We start from the raw sequence: 25,138 nt of genomic DNA on the forward strand, positions 1-25,138 counted from the left end.
TAAAAACACTCTATTTCATGGAAACACATCCCGATAGAACTTTTTCATTTATTCAACTCCATTCGACCGATCCCACTCCAAACCGCAAGAATCCTGCTGCGCTGCACAATCAAACTTCTCACTTACCGCAAATGCACAAACAAAAAGCGCACTCATCCCATCCATCGAATCACAGTGCACTCAATCCCGTTTCCAGCTCTGTTTGCCAATCCGCTCCAAGAAGGCGACCAGTATGCAAAAATATCTTGAGGAAGCTCCAGCGAGGAAATTCAATAAATCCCATCATCCGGATCACGCCATCCTTCCACCCACCTACAGCGAAGGGTGGCGAGGAAGGAAGAGAGCGAAGAGATTCACCGAAATCTCATCAAATCCGTTGGAAATGAGAAATTCCACGGAAGTTGTCCGATGAAGCGTGAAAATCTCTCGCCGTTAGTAGCAAAACTATGTCCGCTTTCCCTGAGCTGCTCTGGGTATACCTAGAAAAACCATCGACGATGTTCAACGCGACTAAGACTGAAGGGGGAGGCGGTGCACAGTATTTCGATAGGCCGAAATCGTGAACTTAATTCAGTAGCACTCTTAAACGTGATTTTTCTGAAATGGTGTCTTCAGACGAAAATTTTCTAAAAATATGGCGCATATATTGGCGGTAACTGTTAGTTCGCAACTTTGCCGTAGGCGGCGCTGTAAAATTAAAATTTCTGAAATGACGATCTTTAAATATGGTGTCTTGGGCAAAGTTGTAGATAATTTAAATACCAACAACTTTGCCGAAGACACCTAGTCTGTATCTAGTCACATTTCCAAAATATGGAGGTATTTTATGAACGACCCTCAAAAAACAGTTTTTCTCGAATATTTTGAAAATGTGAGGTTTTCGGTAGCAACTTTGTTCTACAAAATTGTGTAAACAGTCAAAACGAATCATTTTCTCGAAGGCACTAAGGTTCTAAAATGTAAGGGAAAGGAATTATAGTAATTTAAGTGCAAGTATCAGTCACTTTTCGGGGTCGTTTATTTTTTCGGGTGGCAAGTGGTGGCAGATGAAACCCATTGGGATTGAAAATATACCTTAAGTAGTGTTCAATGTCGATAGTGCCATGATTATCCACGAGTATCCCTTCCAGTTAACGGGTTTGTTATCAGAGTCTATTTAGGCAAGTTTCGATCACGCGCAGGAGAAGGTATGTATGTTTTTATTACGTTCCTTGTGTATATCCCTTTTTAAAGTTTCTTATTTATTATTTTTGGTAATAAGGGTTTTTAAGATATGAATCAAGATTTAATACCGATGTATAGAGGATTTTTTTTATCCAACGCATTGGCTTAAAAATAGTCGTATTCTATTTTATTGCAGAATATAATATTAGGTATTAGGTATAAAGGTATTAAAATCAACCGAAGGCTCACTCTCACTCTTCTCTGAAGTATTGTATAGATTTCAGCTAAGGTACGCAACAGCTCCTTTGCTTGTTTGGATTTTTTGTTGCTTGGTTTGTTAAAACTATTTTTAACTTATCTTCTTCGTCAACCATTTTTACTAATTGAAACAGCACTTGAAAACAACCGCTGGCTATAAGCGCACATTTGACAGCATACATAAAACATAAACACACTCTTAACTAAATTAAGACAAATATTAAGCAAGGGTTTTCACATAGCGGCTGAAAAATTATTAATCACTTATCAGTTCTTGACTAAAAGAGTAGTTCACATTTTAAGCAAGATGTGTAAATAGACAAAGGAATTTTTCGTCGCTGTTAAAATTTCACGCATTGAATGTGTCTGTTTAATTTAGAATGCAGAAGCATAACAATCAAAACAGCGAATGGTAGGGAGAAGGGGAGAGTGAAAACAAGTGTATGACTCTCATGAAGATAGTCAGAGCAAGCATATTTATCAAACGCGCTGTCAAAACTTGCCTAAATAGACTCTGATAAAAATCCCGTTAACTGGAAGGGATACTCGTGGATAATCATGACACTATCGACATTGAACACTACTTATGATATATTTTCAATCCCAATGGGTTTAATCTGCCACCACTTGCCACCCAAAAAATAAACGACCCCGAAAAGTGACTGATATTTGCACTTAAATTACTATAATTCCTTTCCCTTACATTTTAGAACCATAGTGCCTTCGAGAAAATGATTAGTTTTGACTGTTTACACAATTTTGTAGAACAAAGTTGCTATCGAAAACCTCACATTTTCAAAATATTCAAGAAAAACTGTTTTTAGGGGGTCGTTCATAAAATACCTCCATATTTTGGAAATGTGACTAGATACAGAATAGGTGTCTTCGGCAAAGTTGTTGGTATTTAAATTATCTACAACTTTGCCAAAGACACCATATTTAAAGATCGTCATTTCAGAAATTTTAATTTTACAGCGCCGCCTACGGCAAAGTTGCGAACTAACAGTTACCGCCAATATATGCGCCATATTTTTAGAAAATTTTCGTCTGAAGACACCATTCCAGAAAAATCACGTTTAAGAGTGCTACTGAATTAAGTTCACGATTTCGGCCTATCGAAATACTGTGCGGTGTAAAGTAAACGAATGAAAAGTTGATGGAATTGGTAGTAAGACTAAAATAAACATCCATTAAGCTTTGCTGCTTCTACTGCTGATGTTGGGTTGAGGCAGGACGACCACATTTCCTTGATTCGCAGCTTCTCGAGGAGATCCCGAATGACGACGGGATGGGGGACCCGGCTGAGCATTAGCCTTCCATCCATTTTCATTATCGCGACCCAAATCGGGGGCGGTGCATTATTTTAAAATGTATACCCTCATTACAGATTAACACCATTGGCTGGTAACTAGATGGCTGCTTTGTTGCATGCCTTGATGAGACGAACAATGAAGCCAGGGAGTAACGGATATGTATTCAGGCAGAGATAAGCAACAAAGTCTAATTTTACAGGAAAACTAATCAAAAAGCGAGGAACATTGACGTAATTAAACGTTATTGTTTTAATGAAGTTTTATGGCAGCTTGAACACAACAGTAGTAGTTGCTAAAATCTAAAAAAAATATGGATTTTCCTATTTTTGTGCGGGATGCGTGCTTCTTCCAAGGGTGAAATGGTTAATGTTGATAATTACATCGAAATGAGCAATCAGTTCGATGCTCTAGACAAATTTTCCGAAATCCAAATGATTCAAGTGAGGAAGAAAAGAGTGCCGCCTATCGTGGTTAGCTGTTCCAAATGTGGGGGATTTAGGCAGGAGATCTTGAACTCCATTAGGGGAATCAAGGTCTCCTTCCAAATCGCAAAGAAAGGAGACTGTCGCGTTTTGTCGGAAACTCTTAAAGATCGCCAACTTCTTCTCAAACATCTTGAAGAGAAGAAGCACAAATTTTTACTTGTGACGACAAAACTGACCGTTTATTCAGAGTCGTCTTGAAAGGTCTCTCAAGTGACTATTAGTCACCTGAAGAGATCAAAAATAGAATAAATGATTTACTTGGATTCTCCCCAGTCCAAGTAATCATTATGGAAAAGAGAACCCAATCTGGAATTGTTCGGAAAGGGCTTTCTCAACAATATTATTTAGTTCACTTTAACAAAAAAGAATTAAATAAAATTAAAGCTTTAGAAAAACCTAGACTTATGTTCGATGTCCGTGTGACAGGGAACATTTCCAGAAACCTGGAGGAAATTTCCAGAACCCCACTAAGTGCCGTCGGTGCCAAAAGTGGGGTCATGCGGAGGTTCTTCTCACGCTAAGGACGTCTGTCCAGTGAAGGAAAATAACGATAAGTTCATATTCGCGGCGGGGGCAATCATAAGTCAAATTTTTGGGGTTGCCCTTCGCGTAGGCGAGTCGACGAGGCTCGTGCCAGGCAGATGTAAGATAGTATCCGTTACGATAACTGTCGTTTCCGGAGTTTGCCTGGTAGAGTATCGAACAATGCTCATTTTTCAGTTAACGATCGCTTGATTAGGAATCATACTCATCAGGTAAATCATAATCATGCTCATTCACAAACTAATTTTAATCCATCGGGTAGTCGTTCGAATTTTTTAATTTCGAATGCATCTACCTAAGGAAAATCCTATGCCGATATCGTAGCGGGTAATTTGAACTCCTCCCTTTTTCATACTACGAGTACCCATTCTAATTGTTTCAAATCAAATTAAAAAAAAACCCTGCCGCCACATGAAATTTCTACTTCGCCTCTTCGTCTACCGAAAATTCTAACGAGAAATCATCAGATTATGTACCCACTTCAAGTGATATGTCAGCCTCTGATTTTAATTTTCTAACTGAACAATTGAATCTAATGATTGATGCAATGTTCAAAGCCACCACTATGATTGAAGCAGTCCAAGCTGGTGTAAAATCTATTTATCAAATTGTTATTGGATTATGGTTTTCTATTGGATCCAAACAAAAATTTAAATATTTTAAATTGGAATGCTCGTTTCTTGAATTGTAAAGGGGACGAGCTGTTTAATTTTCTCACAGCTAATATCGTGCATATAGCAGTTATTACTGAAAAATATTTAAAATCTGGATCCAAATTTAAAAAAGATCCTAACTTCTAACTTTTTTGTTTATCGTAATAATCGACTAGATGGGGCATGTGGGGGAGTTGCAATCATCATTCATAGGCGTATAAAACATCAACTGTTTTCGTCATTTGAAATCAAAGTTTTTGAAGCTTTAGGTGTTTCTGTTGAATCACAGCTTAGTATACTTTCATAGCTGACTATTTGCCTTTTCAATGCTCTGGACAGCAAGTTAATTTGCTACAAAATGACTTGCAAAAATTGACTCGCAATAAGTCATTTTTTTTTATTTTTAATTATTTTTTATTTTTTTATTTATAATTTTTTTTTCAGGGGGGTCTGTAGCCTTGAGGTTACGCTTTCGATTCATAAGCGGAAGTCATGGGCTAGCCTCACTAACAGCAGAGCTCTCTTCCTACCTGCTCGGTGTGAGAGTAAAAGAGTAGGAGAGAGTGAAACTAGATGTAAATATAGATAAGTTGAAAATAGATCTGTATCGGTAAAGAAGCTACAAGATCAACTGAGTCCGGCACAGTAGTGGTCACGAGCACGGAGTGCCTTAATATATAAAAAAAACTCATTTTTTTTTGTCATTGGTGACTTTAATGCCAAACATCGGTCATGAAATAATTCTCAAAGTCATTCCAACGGCAGAATTTTATGCGATGAGTGCTCTTCAGGATATTTCTCAATTCAATACCCTGATAACCCAACATGTTTTTCCTCTTCTAGAAATCCATCTACGATTATCTTGGCCTTAACCGACTCTAGTCATCTTTGAAGTTACTCATGCTGATTTTGATTCTGATCATGTCCCTGTTATGTTTCCCCATGAAGCGATTCTCAATCCTATTAGCTCCACTTTCAATTATTTTCGAGCCGAGTGGAATATATAAAACATATATTGACTCTATGATTAATGTCTATGTTTATTGGTATTCATCAACAGGCTGAGTTGCCCAAATGATGATAAAAAAATAAGTACATGAAACGTCACTAATCAAACAATAAAAGCAAACAAAATTTACAAACAAATTAAAGCAAAAACAGGCGTTTAAAAACAACTATCGTCTAAAATATTCTGAGAATCTACTACGGAGTACTTCGCGAGACAAGTGGTAGTCAAAGAGTGACGAAACGCGATTGAAGGTTCGTTGGAGTCCATTGATAGCTCCATGCATTGCGTAGTTTGTGCTACGATAGGGCAGTCGCATCATTGCACTGTTACGCAAAGCCCGAGGTTGAACGTTGACGTTTATCTGTTCCAATATAGATGGGCAGTCAATCCGGTTACCTAGTGCATCAGCGATCAGAAAAGCCTTAGCAGTATCCCGTCTGGATGAAAGTGGCTCCAAACGAATCAGTTGACATCGGCTCTCATAGCTGGGCAGACGAAAAGGATTATTCCAGGGTAGTCTTCGAAGGGCATATCGAAGGAAACGCCGTTGAATAGATTCTATTCTTTCTGCGCCGTTGCTGTAGGATGGGCTCCATACAGTTGAGCAGTATTCTAGCGAGGAACGGACTAAGGAAGAGTAAAGTGCCTTCAGACAATGAACGTCGGTGAAGTTTTTGGCACAGCGAAAAATAAACCCAAGCGTTCTGGATGCCTTGTCTACTACTTACGAAATGTGCTGTTTGTACGTGAGTTGGGAATCCAAAATTACTTCCAAGTCCTTAACATGCTCTACTCGTTCTATGTCCGTTCCACGCAAAGTGTATTGATAGACAAACGGTTGCATTTTCCTTGAGAAGGTTATCACAGAGCACTTGTCAGGGTTGACTACCATACGATTCACACTACACCAGTTGGCAAAGGCGTCAAGTTGCTGTTGCAGAAAACGGCAATCGTCGATGGAGCGTATGCGGAGAAATATTTTAAGATCGTCCGCGTAAGACAATCGTGGTCCTTTAAGGTGATTATAGAACGAAGCCATACCTCAAATTTTCAAGAGCACAAGACTTGAGAACCACACAGCGCACTGCGTTGAAAATTTATCCCATTGGTCACCACCAGCAAGCAAGTAATTTGATTGATTTTCAACGCGAACTGTTGACAGATTCTCCTGTCTCGTGCTCTTAAAAATTCAAAGTTTGGCTTTGTTTTATAATCCCCTTAAGCGCCAAATTCACATCGTTGAAATACAGGAGAAATATCAGGGGGCCCAGGTGGCTTCCTTGAGAGATACCCGATGATGCAGAGAAAGTGTCGGAGTGACAGTCTCCTATGGCAACAAGTAGATGGCGGTCTGTCAAATAGCTACGAAACCATTGTAAAAGATTCCCGTTAATTCCAAGCCTTTCTAATTTTGCGATCGCTATGGCATGGTTTAGCTTGTCAAACGCCGCGGACAAATCAGTATAAATCACATCTGTCTGCGCTCTTTGGGTCATACTTTCAGTAGCGTATGAAGTGAGACACAACAAGTTGGTGGTTGTAGAGCGCCCAGCGATGAACCCGTGCTGATCATCGCTCAAATACTGTTTGCAGTGGGAAAGTAGTGGTCCCATGACTACTAGTTCGAATAACTTTAAAACTGCACTCAGCGATGTTATTCCACGATAATTATTTACATCTCGTTGGCATCCTTTCTTATGAACCGGGAACATATGTGCTTTCTTCCAGAGCGAAGGGAAAGTTCCGCATGATAATGACAATCGGAACAGCCGACAAAGAGGGTGCAGTAAGTGATCGATATTTGTCTTAAGAAAAGCTGGAGGTACACCGTCAGGTCCTGGATTGAATGATGTTTTAAGTTGGGAAGCAGCATAGGCTATCATCGATTCATCAATATGGAAGGTGCTTAGCGAATGACTAAATATAGGCAGCCCATTGACGGCAAGGTTGACTTGGTCCGCATCCAACGTTTCGGTGGAGAACACTTCGGCGAATTTTTCCTTGAAGACTTGACATATCTCTGAAGTTGATGATCCCAATCGGCCGTTGTATAACATTGATGAGGGCAAGCCAGACTCTTTACGCTGCTCATTCACAAAATTCAAAAAAGCTTTCGGATTAGCTCTCAGTTTTCGTTGAATTCCACGTTGATAAAGTGAGTAGGAGCGTTGACTCACGTGCTTATACTCCTTGTTCAATCTGAGGTACCGGCATTTTAGCTGAGGAGTGCGATGCTTGGTGTATTGTCGTAAGGCGGCTCGTTTCGAAGTTTTTAGTCGCCGTAGCTCGTTGGTCATCCAAGGGATACAAGTTTTGTTCTGAAAAACCTGTTTTGGAACATGTCGATCGTAGGAGAGCACATTCGAGAAGGTTTCCACTGCTGCATCCACATCTTCGGCGTCAAGAATAGTGTCCCAATCCATGCTAGAAAGCAGATTAGCAATACCGTGGTAATCGGCTTTTGAGAACTCATAGTGAATAGCCTTGGGAGCGATAGTAAACTCGCAAATCAATTGGTTTTCGACGGAAATAACAAGAGGGGTATGGTGGATGGTTGACTTCACTAACGGGGCGAAGTCGCGATAAATCGGTGGAGCCACTTCGATCGAACTGACAAGGCAAAGATCTAAAATCCGATTGTTTTCGTTGGTCACACTGTTGATTTGAGTAAGAGTAGCTGTACTATAACCGTCGGTGAGAGTTGTTGCAGCCGGATGCAGGGTTGAACGCTGGGGATCTGGATATAGAAAACCATTCCTGGATGACCGCCAAGAAATGCCAGACATGTTGAAATCACCCAGCACGATGAGCTCGTCGTTAGCAGAAGCGTTTTCTGCAACCTCCAGAACTTATCGACAATGAGTTTCGATGAGATCATTGTCACGTACGCGATCTGGTGGTTTGTATACAACACATAGAAACAGCGTGCGGTCTGCTAATTTTATGGATATCCAAACTTGTTCCAAGCAGGTCCATGAATCGTTTTCGATTGGATAAGCTGTTAATTTTCGGCTTACGGCTAGCAGGACGCCACCTTCTGATGACTTCTGACTGTTCCTTCGATTGCGGTCGCAGCGAAAAACTTCATAGTTGGAACCGAAAACTGAGTGGGATGTGGTACGACAATCGAGCCAGGTTTCGGTTAGAGCAATTATGTCGTAGCAATTGTCAGAAACAGATAAGCGGTAATCCTCCAACAAGCTATTCATACCACCGACATTTTGGTAGTATATGACTACATTGTCGGCACGATGTTGGTTCATCATAGACTTACTGTTACTCCGAGTCCCAAGTATCAACGTTGGAATTTGTTCTACTTCGGCTTGGTTGCATTCCGATGTGCTCATCATATTACCGAGTGTCCCATCAGTCACAGCACTGAAAAGTGAGTTGATATGAGACAGCAGAAGTTCGTTCTGATAGTCGTACTTGCCTGTCAAAGCAGATTGGAAGACTCCCGAACACCTACTAACAACAGGGCCAGGACGGCTGTGATGAGCGCTGGCAGGATTATGCACGACTGTGTTAGAGGAACTAAGGACTTCCAAAAAGCTTTCTACGATGCGTCCTGGCTGAAGGGTCGATCGGTTGTGTAGAAAATTGTTTTCAGGAGTAACGTCACGCCCAGCCGTTCGTACAGTAGGCTGCGTGAGGGGAACTGAATCACACAACGAAGAACAGTTACGAAATTGGTACTTGCCTGTGCAAGCTTGTTGCTCTACATGCGACCACAGGACCGAGACGGCTATGATGAACGGAGACTGCATACGGCCGGACTGGGTTGAAGAGATTGGGGGCTTCCATCAGGCTTTCCAGAGTGCGTCTTGGTTGTAGTCCGCCTAGTGTTGCAGAGTCGACGAATGCGGCTGTTGAATGTAGGCTGCGTGATCGAGGCAGCCGAACTTGACGTTGGGAGCTGAAACATGAGCCAACGTCAGGAAGCGAAGAGGTTCTACGATATGGATACTTGCCTGCGAGAGCGGTCTGGAAGACCCCTTCTATATACCCAAACACAGGAGCGGAATGACTTGGATGGCTGGAACATTGTTGATGTGTGAACGAATTACAACGGAGAACGTCGTCGGTTGCTGGCACGACTGTGTTTGAGTAAGAAGGGGCTTCCAAAAGGCTTCGTGTTATGCATTCCGCTTCCGCAGCCAGAAGATTCTAACTCGTTGTCGTAGGAAATGAAGCGTTGGTTGCAGAGTCGCTCGTTGCCGGATTTAAAGCTGGTTTTGGGGAAATTCTGACAATGGCTGGCATGTTTTTTGAATGAAGGTCTTCAAATTCACGAAACAGCACATTTTGAGGCCAAGATTCGCGTGAGAGGGCATCGTTCTTCAATTTTTCCTCCAGACCGACTTTGAATGACACAATGTTTAGGGTCGATGGGTCACGGCCTTTCGGAACGAGTTTAATGACTTTCATCTGTTGATTTTCGCCGATGGTCAAACATTCGCGAACCAAGCTGCTAATATCATCTTCGGTGGTAGTTAGGTGGAAGGCCGAAAGATGAAGCCAGAATAAGTTGCTCTGTAAGCTAACCGTCCTAACAGAAGCACAAATTTCCTTCGTAGCACTGCATTGCTTGAGTTGTGGCACTGGAGCCAGCAAATCACCGTTGTTTCCACGTCGTCGTTTGGAGCTTGTAGGTGTGATGTGGTCACCCCATTTGAATCCTTTGGAAGTAGTTGGCTGCGGTGTTACAGGATAGGATTCTATTCTAGCAGACAAGGTTGCAACAGTTAAGTTCAGTTTAGAGATGTCATCTTGGATAGCTTTGATAGCACCGGGTAAGGAACCGCCGTTCGTTTCATATCGGCTGACGATGTTTCGGAAGTGCCCATTGGAAAAGAGTTCGGAGCAGTTGTCGCACATCCAACAAATGTTTTTTTCATGCTGACGAAGATGATCAAGTGGGAAATCAATTTTGGAACAAATTGCGTGAAATAACTCACCGCAAAAACCTCTGCAGAAAATGCCTTCTTGGTCCTGAACAACTTTTTGGCAGCATTTGCAGGACATGGTGATTTTGTTTGATGGAAAGTGGTGAGTATATCACCCGATTGAAAAACAGCCAGAAAGTAGGCAACAGTTGAGCCACGGCTTGTGCACAAGTGTTGAAGCTTGCAACACTCTAATCTTGATGTTAACATCTCTTTAAAACAAAACTTGATACTGACAATGCTCTTCAAACTTTAAAAAATTCCATTGTTGAAGCCAGGAACATTACAATTCCAAAATGTGAAGTAAAATTTGAAACCCTGGTTATAGACGATGATCTTAAACTTTTGATCCGTCTTCAAAACGTGAGGAGAAGGCAATTTCAACGCACTCGCGGTCCTGCTATGAAAATTATATGGCAAGACTTGCAGAAAGAAATCAAGAAACCATTTTCACATTTAAGAAACGAAAATATTTTTTTCACGATTGGACGCTGGCCCTAAGGGTCGATTTCTTCATCCTCGTTTAGGCCTTGAACCTAGTTTAACTATATGGGTAAGCGTGGTTTACGGCTTAAGCCATGGTGAAGAAATCGACCCTAAGCCCTATTGGAAATTATCTAAAATTTTTTGAAAAACCCTCAGAAGCCAATACCGACTTTGAAAGAGGAAAACAAATTATAACTAACTAATTGCGAAAAAGCTCAAAAACTTGCTATGCAGTTTGAAAGCGCGCACAATTTTAATTTAGGACTTACTAGTCCAATTGAAAATCAAGTCTCTCAGGACTTCGAAAATATTCCCAATCAAGAGAACGTTTTCAAAAATTCCTGGGGGACTGATCTGGAAGAAGTGAGAACTTTTATGAAAAAAAGTCAAAAATATGAAAGCTCCTGTCGATGATGAAATTTTCTACATCCTCATCAAGAAACTTCCAGAAAGTAGCTTATCATTCTTAGTTGAAATATTCAACAAATGTTTTCAATTACCATATTTTCCAGATAGCCGTAGCGGTAAACGCGCAGCTATTCAGCAAGACCAAGCTGAGGGTCGTGGATTCGAATCCCACCGGTCCAGGATCTTTTCGGGTTGGAAATTTTCTCGACTTTCCAGGGCATAGAGTATCTTCGTACCTGCCACACGATATACACATGCAAAAATGGTCATTGGCATAGTAAGCTCTCAGTTAATAACTATAGAAGTGCTCATAAGAATACTAAGCTGAGAAGCAGGCTCTGTCCCAGTGGGGACGTAACGCCAGAAAGAAAGAAAGAATTTTCCTGACAAATGGAAAAATGCTAAGGTTGTACCAAATTTAAAACCAGACAAAAATCGTACAGCAGCTTTCAGCTATCGTCCAATCAGTTTGCTTTCCTCCATCAGTAAACTTTTTGAAATGGTCATTTTGAACAGAATGATGGTCCACATCAACGAAAATTTAATTTTTACCAATGAACATTTAAATTTTGTCATGGACATTCGACAACTCATCAACTTTTAAGTGTAACGAATTTGATTCATTCCAACAAATATGAAGGCTATTATACTGGTCTTACTCTTCTAGACATAGAAAAAGCTTTCGACAGTGTTTGGTATGAAGGTTTGATCGTTAAATTAAAAAACTTTAATTTTCCAACACACATTGTTAGAATAATTCAAAGTTATCTGTCAACTCGTACACTTCAGGTTTCCAGAATTCCAGGTCTGAAAGACTTCCTGTAAGAGCTGGTGTTCCTCAAGGCAGCATTTTGGGACCAATATTATACAATATTTTCACTTCTGACTTACCTGAGTTACCTCAGGTATGTCAAAAATCCTTGATTGCGGATGACACAGGCCTCTCCGCCAAAGGACGAAGTCTGCGTGTCATCTGTAGTCGACTGCAAAAAAGTTTGGATATTTTTTCTTCATACTTGCAAAAATGGAAGATTTCGCCTAATGCTTCCAAAACTCAACTAACAATATTCCCTGATAAACCAAAAGCTCTTTATTTGAAACCTTCAAGTAGACTTATTGTCACGATGAGAGTGGTTCCAATAAATTGGTCAGATGAAGTTAAGTATCTAGGGCTCATGCTAGGTAAGTATTTAATTTCAAAAATCACATTGAGGGCATTCAAGCCAAATGTAACATATATGTACAATGTCTCTATCCCCTTATTAATAGAAAATCAAAACTTTGTCCTAAGAACAAGCTTTTGATATTCAAACAAATTTTCAGGCCAGCCATGTTGTATGCTGTACCAATATGGACTAGCTGTTGTAATACCAGGAAGAAAGCTCTGCAGAGAATTCAAAATCAAATTTTGAAAATGATTCTTTAGCTTCCTCCCTGGTATGAATTTATGAATTATATTGAAGCAAATATTTCAATACACTGAATATTTTAGGCAAAAACTATTGTTATCTTCTGTTTATCCGACCATTACTTCTTAATAGATTTACAAATACGGTACTCACATTCAGCAAACTGTTCAGCGTCATCTCCGAGTGGGAGGGCCTCGTCAGGTAGACCACCGTTTCCAGCGCGTTGATTGCCATCGTCGTGTTGTCCTTGACCATCTTGACCGTGTCCTGCAGCAGGTATTGGGCCGTCTGATTGTACATCTGCGGTGGTTTCTCGAATTTGGCCTCCAGCTCGGACAGGACCACCTTCGTCTTGAGATTATACTTCACCATTTCGGTCTGGAACGATATCGGGGGGAAAAAAGAAGGCGGAAGCAAATTGTTAGAGGGACTTTGCAAAGGGTACATAATTGAGACTAATGAAAATTGATGTAGCAGACGCTGCTGAGTTCTTGCCGGAGCACTGCGAATCGAAACTGTTCGACAATTCTATAGAAATTAAAAACATCTCATTTCTTGCAGTGCGCCCGCGAAGCGCAGAAAAAAATCAAGTCATCTCGTTTGGACTATTTATCTTCCCGGGAGGGGTCTCGAGTGCATGCTTCGGTTTGTAACCATCAGCCAGCATATCTCCCCAGCAATAATGAAGCAGCCAGTAACAAACGGGTCGACGACGGAACTCATATTCTTCTGGCAGCAAGTTGCCCGAAGCCGTCATGTTTTTGTCCCTGTTTTGCTACAATGGGTCACAATGATCACGCCGTCATTGCACTATGGGCGGTTAGGTGGTAAAAACTCGAAAGAATGACTTGTTCTGAGTTGAGGCCTTGCTTAATCGAGTGGTTGAAGTCCGCGGCTACAAAGCAAAGCCATACTGAGGGTGTCTGGGATCAATTCCCGGTCGGTCCTGGATCTTTTCGTAATGGAAAATTCTTTGACTTTCCTGGGCATAGAATATCATCGTACTTGCCCCACGACTGCAAAAAATGGCAACTTTGGCAAAAAAAAGGCTCTTAGTGAATAATTGTGGACGTGCTTATTGAACACTAATCTGAGAAGCAGGCCCTGTCCCAGTGATCACAAAACTCATCAAAGTGGCTTAAGACGGCAGACAAATTTTTGTCCATCATGCTACAATGAAACTGCCCATAGTGCCCATCACCCAGCCCCTTCGCGGATAGAGGAAAAAAAAAAAAAACTCAGAGGCAACTGCGATGATTATGGTGGTGGTGATGATTCTTGGGACGTAGGAATCGTGGTTTGTACCGCGCAGGAATGGGAAAACTAATCCGAAGTGAACATAAATAAATGCCAACAATTTAATTGAAGCCAAGTGGCGTACGGCACGCAGATTGGAACTGAAGAAGAAATCAACGGACCCGCATGGAGTAAAAACTTCCTGTTTTGAATGTTTGTGAATAGAGTTTAGTTTTGTAGTTAATTATTATGGTTTCAAATTTGGCATTCCGTTTGCAACATTTTTACCAGAAAATAGTTGTCCCGCTGCATTCAGTTCGAAGAGGTTCTAAAGTGTTCCCAAGGGTGTCTCTGAGATTCCCAGAGCATTCGGTATCGAGATACCCACAAAGGATTGAAAGGTTAACTATGTGGTTTCAAGGGTTCCTAGAAAGTTTTTGAACAGTATTCAGGGACTCCAACATCAGTCCCAGAGATTCCTTAGAAACCCTCAGAGTTTCCAAGTGACTTCAGAATCATCCAAAGGATAACTAAAGATTTCAGAGCACATTCTCATTTCTTAGTTACCGGGGTATTTCAAAGGGTTCTAAGGAGATACCTAATAAGGTACCAGGGGTTGGTTGGGGTTTCCTGAGATTTTCAAAGCATGTTATTCACAGGTCTTTCCAAAAGTTAAAATTTGTTTGTGACAGAATTCATTTAGATTACCAGGGGTTCCCAAATAAAATACAGAAAGGCTTACACATTTACACTTATTTTCTAGCAACCTAAATAAGATGAAGTAGATACCGAAGTCGGGAACAATTTACTGACCCTGTAGGAGCTCAGCTAGATACCTGTAGAGATATTTCTACAACTATTTCTTAAGATGATCCTTCATAAATTTACCTTGGAATTTTCAAAAGTAACTAAAGATCACTCCAGCAGTTTAACGATCTCAAGAAAGCTCCAGTAATAATTCATCCAATACATTCATGAAAGAATAAGGACTGTTCATTTTATAAAGTGGACACTTTGTTTATGCTATATTTGTTTTATTTATTGACAAAATCGTAATCGGTTCCCTGTGCATCGTTATTCTACAATGCTATGAAAATACAAGATCTTAGAAAATGCTTTTGGTTGAAGAGCTACATAGTTTCTTAAAAAACTGCTAAGAAAAGCTGTTAGTCAAAGTTTAACATTGTTTTTCGCAAAATAAAAATCCTAATTTTTGTGAACAAATTATATGTTTGTATCATTTACTATTCTACTATAGCTAATAGCTTCAAAAAGATCAATTATATTCCACCTTTCTTTGACATTAGGTAACTTTAGTGATTTACCCATTTCTGGTCAAATTTGCTGATACACTATCTTTTCGCACCCAGCAAAAGAGAAAAGTAAAAAGCGTGTTCAAAACTAGTTTGGATAACTAAAGAAACTATATATGTAAAAACGAGAGCTAAGTCGTGAGTTTAAACCACAGTCTTAAGTATAAATTTTACTCTTCATGGTAGTTTTACTAAAAAAATCTCATACTTTTAAAATCATTTCCGCATATTTAACGATCTACAGCAAATTGTAAACGGTTTCCTCCAAATATTTAAATTGGTAATCTCAGAATGACATAAAAATAAAATCGATTTTATTACAGCAGTGTTGCCAGTTTTAAGATAGTCAATGTACTCTGGAAGGTCTTCTAAGAATAAGGCAATTGTGTTTCTATTGTGGTTCAAAAGTGACGTGGGGACTAAATAAGTAACTCTATGAATGCGTAAATTATTTTTCATATTAATACTATATTAGCACTTCCGTCATGACGTTCTTTAAACCAAAAAAATCTACTCATATGAGTTCCCTTCAAATTTAAAATGTTTTTCTCTAAAAAATATAGGAAAAAAATGATTTAACTATATCTTTAAAATTGTTGCACAAAAATAACTTGATTTTTTTTCCATTAGGTTTCTGATTGATGATGCTTTCGAAGAACAAGCTTTTTTTGAAAATAAAAAATATGAATTGTCGAATTTTCCAGCCAATTTCTAACAATCACTGATTTTGATAACCTCCAAAAATCGACCGTTCTAATCGTTCCACATTCGTGTGAAATTAAATTATTTTGGAGAATTTTTATTATCACAACATTTTACAATACTAGTCGAACGATGTGCAGAAAACCGATTGAAATCTCATTAATAAATTAAAAAGATACAGCATGCACAAGGTGTCCACTTTATAAAATGAACAGTCCTTAGGCTTTTTTAGGAATCCTCGCGAATATCTGCAGGTATTTCTAAAACATGTCACAAAGGGCCGAAGAACAAAAAAGAAGCAACAGTAGATCGAAAACCTTTTTTTCCCACCAAGCAAATCATTTTCGACTTTATGTCTTTTGACAATTTGTCATTTCGACGTTATGTCTTTCAAGCTTCTGTTCATAAACCTTACTCAAGAATCTCCACAAATGTTATCCAGAGATTTATCCAAAAAATTGGCCAGCGAAGAGTATGGGGACAAAAAGTCGAAAACAGGATGTCGAAAGGCTGAAAGACAAAAGGTCTAAATTATTGGCTCCTTTAAGACCATTTGTCTTTTCAACCTTCTGTCCTTTCGACGTTTTGACTTTTGACTTTGTGTCCATAAATTTTATTCTACAGTTTTTTGCTCAAACATTTCTTCATACATTATTCAGTGGTTCCTCCAAACATTTCGCCAGTAAAGAGCCACGATGCTTAACTGATCTTTATTATCAGAAAAAAATCTTTATCAAATCTGTGCTCACCAGTCGTTTTCTATAGCTATGCTGCATGTATGGGCAAAATTTATAAAAAATCGTAGGACCCGTTTTGAAGTTACGTCCTTTTGATTGTATAAGTCCACATATTCAAAGGACATGTAAGATATTAAAACAGATTTTTATTGGCCGTGATTATCAGAAGAAATAAACCATCAAAATTTGATTCACAGTAGGTGTGTTTCGTAATTTGTATCCTCTGGACGGAGTTTTGAATAATAAGATCGTTGAAATTTTGAGTAACGCCCATTTTAAAATGTAATTTTTAAAAACACTAATTTTATATACAGTCAAAATTCCCTGAGTCGATATCTGAAGGGACCATCATCTCATGCAAATATCGAGTTTTGGAAACGAATGCCTTGGAAAGCCATTTGAGGGGACCATCATAGTAACCATGAAATTTTGTTTTTGGTATGGTTCCATGAGTCGATATCGAGTCATGATCATGGATCATGGAGGATTAATTAGGCATTCTAATACCGGTCAGCATGCTCAAATGTTTTCAATGACGCATTGCACTAACATGCCATCGAAGTCTTTCACATTTAACTGATGTGTCATAGGCTCATGCGATGCAATGCATTACGGAGCCAAATTTGTATTGTTATTATTAGTCATAATATATTATTATAACCAAACTAGCTGCCCGGCGGCTGTACTAACTTTGAACTGCCCCAGAACATAAACTTCAATTGAAGTAATGCCTTATTGATCAAACTGTGGCACTCTAGACCACTATCAATATTTCTTTTGATCATTTGTAGCATAGATTACAACATTTAGATTTTTCGCAAATGAATAATTTAATCTGTAGCTTTTCCGGTCATTTTGATCTCACAAATACGTAAGAGTCCTGGATAAATACAATAGTGAGAGAATTGTATGAATCAATCAACCCATCATCAAATCAACTCGCGAAGAGTAAGCCTCAATACATGAAATATGTATGAAATATTCGGTATTGTTTAGATTCATTGATTTTAAAATCATAATACTTGCAGAGCTCAATTTCACATGTCTTCTCTGGAAATCAGTACTCAAATCAAACCTCTCTTAAAAAGATTCAACCCCCATAACCCCGAATTTCATTTCCCCGAATTTAGTTTCCCATAATGTCATAAACCCGAGTGTCATCACCCTGAACGCACCATTATGTTGAATGCATTTGTCCCGAATTTAAAATTACCTTGAATGACATTGCCACGTGATAATGATATTCGAAGTAATGCCATTCTATAAACTGGAACTCGAGGTTAAGTCTTCAGGTTCATATTATTGATATTCGGAGTAATGATCAAGAGTAATTCAGAGGTGTGTAATTTTAAAAAGACTTAACTTCCAGTTTTTGTTACCGGAAAATATTAAATTGTTCTGTGGCCGTGTTGATTACCTGCCAATCTATCTACCAAAACGGGTTTGTATCCTTCACAAATTGATGGTTTATCTGTATTTTTTCGATCGCAAACTGTTCCTGTAAAGTAAGGACCGCCCGCTGCTATAATTAGTCAAGACAAACGAAACTAAATCATACTTTGCTAAACAAACTTTTCATATGCGACAAAGACAAGCTTTAAAAAATAAGCACTGTAAGTTAGTGCTACCAATTTAAATTCCATTAAACAAAATAATAAGGGATGTTCAATACTTTGCAATATTTTTTTTTTTTTTCATTTTGTATCGCTACATCGTTAATTTCATTTTATTCCATACCCTGCTACTCATAACCGAAAACTCAAGTCCGAAAGTATTATTTGACGTCAACTTGCTCTTCGATATTCAACATGTATTGCGAGTTAAGTAATTTGAATCGTGAGTTCATTGCTTCACCAAACTATGCAGAATATTGTTGAATAAAAACTTATTTGGTTACATGATGAAATTTACTCCGTATTGATTTATATCGCTTGAGCCTATGATAAATCAATCAATTGTGAAAGACTTCGATGGCATATAAGTGCAATGTGTTATTAAAAACACTGCTTAAAACAGAATATGCTTAGCGGTATTAGAATGTGTAATTAGTCTATTTGAAATTAGTGATTTTAATAGTAGAACTTAAAAATGGGCGTAACTCAAATTTTCGACGATCTTTTCATTCAAAACTCCGCCCAGAGGTTAAATATAACTAAAAACACCTACTTTGACTAAATTTTATTGGTTTAATTCTTCTGATAATCACGGCCAATCAAAGTCCGTTTAAATATCTCAGATTTCTTTTGAATTTGTTGACTTATACAATCAAATTGGCGCAATTTCAAAACGGACCCCACGATTTTTTTTTTTAGTTTTGCCCAGACATGCAACTTAGCTATACAAAACTACTGGTGAGTACAGATTTCATGGAGTTTTTTTTCTGATAATAACGGTCAAGGGAGCACCGTGAAGAGTTTAGAGACAAAAGGTTGGAAAGCAACGTATCGAAAGGCAGAAAGACAATAGGTCGACAGATCAAAGGTCAAAATGATTTGCTTGGTGATTCTTTTGTCTTCTTTCTCTAGGAAAAACTTCTCGATCTTCATTTTTTTCCTCTACGACCATTTATCCTTTCGACCTTTTGTCTTTCGTCCTTCTGTCCTTTTAACGTTTTGATTTTTGACATTCTTCCATCGATTCCCAGCGAAGGCACTCTAGCAGTTCCATCCAAGAATTGATCCATTTTCAGAAAAATCTCTAAATATTCTTTAAAAAAGGAAGTTCACTAGCAAAAATTCCAATACTTACTCTAAGAAATTGATCAACTATCGAAAATCTCTCCAGAATTTACCACAGAGAATACTTTTGGGAATTTCCACCAAACATATTCGCAAGATATGTATAATTTTCCCAAAAAATCTTGCGGAGACTTCTCCATATGATTCACTTAAACAGCCTCAAGATTCAATGATTTGCTTTAAAGTTCCTTGCAGGATGTCTCTCAAGAATTCATGTATGCGATGTACAAGTGTTTCTCCAAGGATTCATCGATTCTATTAAAAGTTCCTCCTTGAATTCATCTAACAAAATTTTCTCCTGGAATTTTCCAAGCAATACTACCCATAAAAGCATAAGTGCACCGTATGCAATTTCGATGCCCTAGAAAATTTTTGTATGAGATGACTTTTAACACTATTTTGTTCATGCCTTCTAATCCTTCTTCTTCTTCTTTTTCTTCTTCTTCTTCTTCTTATTCTTTTTCTTCTTCATGGTGTATACGTCCTCACTGGAACAGAGCCTGCTTCTCAGCAGTGTTCTTATGAGCACTTCCACTGTTATTAACTGAGAGCTTTCTTTGCCAAAGTTGCCATTTTCGCATTCGTATATCGTGTGGCAGGTAGGATTATACTAAAGGGCGAACACGAAGTTATTGTGACACATTCAACAGGGCATAATTTCTATAGAATTGGATAAAAACCAACCAAATTTTGCACACTTTTTCATTGATGTGTATTGTTTACTCGCTGTCAAACTCGAAGTCGTGTTTTTCGATTCAGCGAAAATGGAGGTGAACCAACGCGAGTCAAGAGAACAAATTCTTTCCAAACACCTGGAATTTCCTGACCTGTCGCACCGGCAGTTGGGAAAAATGTCACCATACAACCGTCTCCAGAATGTTGATGCGGTTCCAGGAGCGGTTGACGTTGGACCACGGCAAAGGAGCTGGAAGAAAACCGAGACCGGAGAACAAAAAGACGGAGGGAAAGGTGAAGCGGATGATTAAAGCAAATCCCAATGTCTCAAGCCGTGATTTGGTTAAAAATATCGGCATGTCGTAGAGCAATGTCCAGAATGCAAAGAAGAGAGCTGGACTACATACATACAAGGTACAGAACATCCCAAACCGCGATGAGTGGCATCAATCGACGGCTAAAAACGGCTATTCTAAATGTGTCCTGGAGTGGTATGAGGCCAATTCTGTCCTTTTTGTTCCAAAGGACATGAATCCGACAAACTATCCGGAGCTGCGCCCGGTGAGCAGTACTGGGCAATAATGAAGCGGGAACTTCGGAAGAGCAAGAAGACAGTCAAAGATGAGAAGGACATGTTAAGAAAAAAAAAAAAAAAACGAGAATCTGCTACCGGATGACACTGTAAAGACTTTGATGGAGAGCATTAAGAGAAAATGCCTTCAATTTTACACTCAAGGCTCCAACGATTAATTTTTCTTTTGATTTTTGAAGTAAATATATGTAGGTTTTGGTTTTGATTTGATTCTAAACATTATAATAAAATTGGCATGACAATTTCGGTGTCACAATAATTTCATGTTCGCCCTTTATATCACCAGGGAAGTCAAGGAAATTTCCATTACGAAAAGATCCTGGACCGACCGGGAATCGAACCCAGACACCTTCAGCATGGCTTTGCTTCGTAGTCGCGGACTCTAACTACTCGGATAAGGAATACTCCTTTAGTATAGCTAAGTAAGGCCTTCTCATTCGTATGGTATAATTATGCTTTAATGGGAAGTAATGTACCATTCACATAATTATTGTTTTATTTTACTTCATTTTTTTCGTTAAATTAAACAAATAGGTAGTAGTGCAACAGAGCTGAAATTTTCGGTTGTAATACTTTTCTCCGAATGTCGGATCCCCGTATGTCTTTTTCCCGAGCGCCAGTTTCCCGTATACCTGGTCTCCGAATAGTCCACTTCCCAGACAAGTTTTTGGCCCTCAAAATTGTCGTAACTTTAATTACTTCAAGGTGGTGAACGAACTGGTCATCTAATATGCACCCTTGTTTATGTGATTGACGGTTCTTTCGATTTTTATCGCCCTCAGCGCAAGTGTATTCTTTAATTTTATATTCCATAGAAGAGCATGTCTTGTATAGAAGATTTTTTTGAGGATAATGTAGTGTAATTGTTTTATGAAGAGATTCCAATGATCTGTATAACACTGGTTAGAATAGATCGTTTTTCTCTTACTTTTTCGATTTTCCATATAAAATGATAAATTTTGATAGATTACTCCTAAGTTATTGGGAAATGCATCGATTTGAATTAATTTTCACAGCATGTCGACATAACTTGATTTTCAACATATATTTTTTAGTAATTTTCGCAATAACAAATTCAGAGGAAATAACTACTTTACTTAAAATTTTGATAAAAGTATTATACTTGAGCAATTGCTTGTGTAATTTCAATAACAGTCCTTGATAGCATGCTCAGTGAAATCCTTAGTGTACTTCTTTAAGAACTTCTAAACAAATCTCGAAAACAATAAAGTGACACCATAAATCAACTGGAGACAAATACCTTAATTAATTCCTCATAAGGTATCTGTAGTTTATTTAAATTGCAAGATGGGATATCTGGTATAATAACAATTGAAATCCCCAAAGTTTTATTTCATGGCAAATACATGCAGAAAAATATACAAAGCTTTAAAACTATCTTTAAAACGCCAAAGAATATTCTGAATAATTTCTTAAAATAACTTCTGGAAAAGGATCAACAAGTATCGAATATACTCCTGAAACAAGCGTCGGGAGAATCCGATAATCTGAGAACTTTTTAAAAACTTCTTGGAGATATCTATTAATATAACTTTGGAAAACAATCAGAATAGTATCTGAGAAATTCAAGAAAGAATGCCATGAACATTGTTGTATGATTTTTTTCTCCAGCCCTAGAAAAATACCTAGAGGTGTTGGATTTCCGATCAAATCCTTGAAAAATTAAACCCCTCATGTGTCATAGAGGAATCATTGAGAGATACAGCAGTTATTCATTGGAAGAATCCTGGAAGAACTACCAGGAGAAGTTCATGAAAACAATTTAAAGAATTGCAGATGGATAAAAGTTGTATTAATTTTAGAAGGAATTGCTTAACATGAAAGATTTAAAAAAATCTTTGAAAGGAATACGGAGGTAATACATAGATATATTCTGGATAATATTCGTGATAGAACTAAAGAGACAATAAATTACTGAAGGATTTTTTAGGAAGAATGGAGTACATGCAGTTGTGTTCAGAATAATAGTAGTGGAAGGCGGTTTTCATACTTCTATCATAAAATGCTCAACTTTGGCATGCTGTAACTTTGTTTTCCTATGAGAAATTGGCATGAAATTTTGGCAAACTACAAATATGCTTAATTCCAATACTACACTCAATGTTTTACACTACCAGTTAAAAAGTTAAGCAGCAGGGGAAATCGCTCAATATAATAGTAGTTTTTCTTATGTAAATTTTTGTTCGGAAAGAATTTTGTAGAAAATTGGGTTGTTTTACATTTATAGCTTAGGTGGAAATTGTTGAAACGATGAGTAAAGAAAGATGCAAAAAATCAAAATACATCAGATATTTAAATTATTACAACCACTATTATTTTGAGCGATTTCACCTGGTGCATAAATTTGTAGCCGGTGGTGCGAAAAATTTTATATTTTTTTGTAACGAAATTGAATATATTTGTAGTTCTGTGCCAAAATTTCATGCCGATTGCTCATAGGGAAACAAAGTAACACCACACATTTTTTGGGAATGTCGTTACAAGATCTTTACATAATCCTTTTCAGAAACCAAGAGAAATGTGACGTTTTTTGTTGGACTCCTTAATAGTACTTTAGCGTATTTCTGACAAATCATAGGAATGATTTATGGTGAGATGATTGAATATTTGAATGTTTCGTAACATAGGATAGGGAAGACAAAACCCCTTTCCTCTCCATACTTCACTTCCAAATCCCATGTCTCTTTACCGGAAAAACGTTTTGGGATAGATTTTAGAATCTTCCGCTAGGACTTGGTGTAGAATCGAGCTAAACGATTCATCGTAAGCAATTTTGCTGAAGATCACAACAACCACAGGGCATTCTCAGTATTGTAACAGCTACAACAAGTTCCAACTTTAACATTTCCATGCGATTACTGAGTTAGAGTATTATGAAGTCTTCTACTAATTACTGAATTGAGGAGGAAGAATTACAACCGGAGAGCTAAGAGTGAGATTCGGAATACATTTGATCATGATCCTTGGCATCACTTTTAAAAATTCTACAAAACCTATCAACCATACACCTTAATCGATCAAAGAAAATCCAAATCACACAAATTAATTGCACACCATAAATTATACATTGGCGACTTCTTGTCGGACCGGATCGTGTCTTCTTCCGTCCACCTCCGCCCAGCTAAGGGTGTTCACAAATAAACCAGGGCGGCTGCTCACGAGACCTAAAACCACAATCCACCCATCATCGTAGACCACAAATCAGCGCGCACACACACATTCACGGACAGGGCTTTAGCACACGCTAAAGCCTCAAAAGGAGGTTGGAAGGCAGCCAGCCAAGCAACATGTTCCAATCACGCACTCAAATAATTCATACCACCACCCAGGTCTTCCTCCCCAGCCACCACCCTGATACTGGAGCTTGATGCACCTGTTTGCCAACCCTATAAACTCCGTCACTATGGGACAGATACCCGCGTTGGTTGGCCAAAACCTAGAGGTGTGATGTCTTCGTAAAATTTTCTGTGGCGAATGAATCAGCTACAAGAACATAACGCTTGTGCGGCGTTACGGCAGTCTGACTTATGATATCATGAGACCAAATCATAAGATGAAAACACACTGCAATCATGATATCAGAGTGCATAATCATGATTTTGGAATTCCGATTTTTACCCGTGTAGGAAATTCCTACCATGAAGCCAGGAAGCTAAAGCTAAATTCTTGGTAGATTTCTTCTGCTTCCTCTAAAATTCCTAGTAGCTTGGCACACTATTGACGAGATTGAGCAATTCGAAATTTTTCACTGTTTCCACCATTAGTGGAATTCTCTCAAATCTATTAGTCTTTCTTGAAAAATTTCCGTGAAGATTTTTGATTGAAATTGAAGTTTATCTGACGTGCAAGATTGGTTGAATAATTTTGATAATATCGTCTTTTTTGGACTGCAGAGGATCATAGCAGATCTCTTGCATTATCTGTGGTGTATTACAGATTTGACTTTTGGTGTGCCTGCCAAGAATATATGCATTAATTCATTCTGAGATCTGTTCATAATTTCAGTTCGGAAACATACATTGTTGGAGCCCGTGGCATCTTTATAGAACTGCAAAAAGCTTGAGAACCACTCCTGATAACTACAAATATTGTCCAGCCAAAGGACCTTTCTGCCCCATAGTGTATGGACAGAAGCTTTCGGTGCTGGCTGGGGTGAGCTTGCAAGACGGGTCCGGGCCTTCATAAATGCAGGCAAGCCAAAGTTGTTAAACTTGTTGTAGGTACCTTCCACCATCAAACCTCCCACCCCCCCAGTATCCGTCTGCTGCTACAACAAACACCTCGTTTTAGATTACGGCCGGTCGTCATCGTCATCGGTTTGAAACCTGTTAGTGCGCCCTGCACCTAAATAGTAAAAGAAGGCAGTTTGGTGAGCGTTCCTCCTCATGGCACTATTAGTCGGTTACTTTGACACTCTGACGTATTTTTTTCTCTCTAAAGTTGTGGCTGT

The 25,138-nt window shown here is 38.6% G+C and overlaps 1 protein-coding gene across 4 annotated transcripts in view; it reads right to left on the minus strand.

Annotated features, from left to right (window-relative positions):
• LOC5575394 (protein tweety-2) overlaps positions 1 to 25,138 on the minus strand; it is a 245,377-nt gene that overhangs the window by 51,620 nt on the left and 168,619 nt on the right. For all 4 annotated transcript variants that reach the window (XM_021848691.1, XM_021848690.1, XM_021848689.1 and 1 more), the window contains exon 3: positions 12,828 to 13,052. In XM_021848691.1, coding sequence (XP_021704383.1) covers positions 12,828 to 13,052 — 225 coding nt within the window. The remainder of the gene's footprint in view (positions 1 to 12,827; positions 13,053 to 25,138) is intronic.

The sequence above is a fragment of the Aedes aegypti genome, chromosome 3 (assembly GCF_002204515.2).
Source record: "Aedes aegypti strain LVP_AGWG chromosome 3, AaegL5.0 Primary Assembly, whole genome shotgun sequence".
Lineage (NCBI taxonomy): Eukaryota > Metazoa > Arthropoda > Insecta > Diptera > Culicidae > Aedes > Aedes aegypti.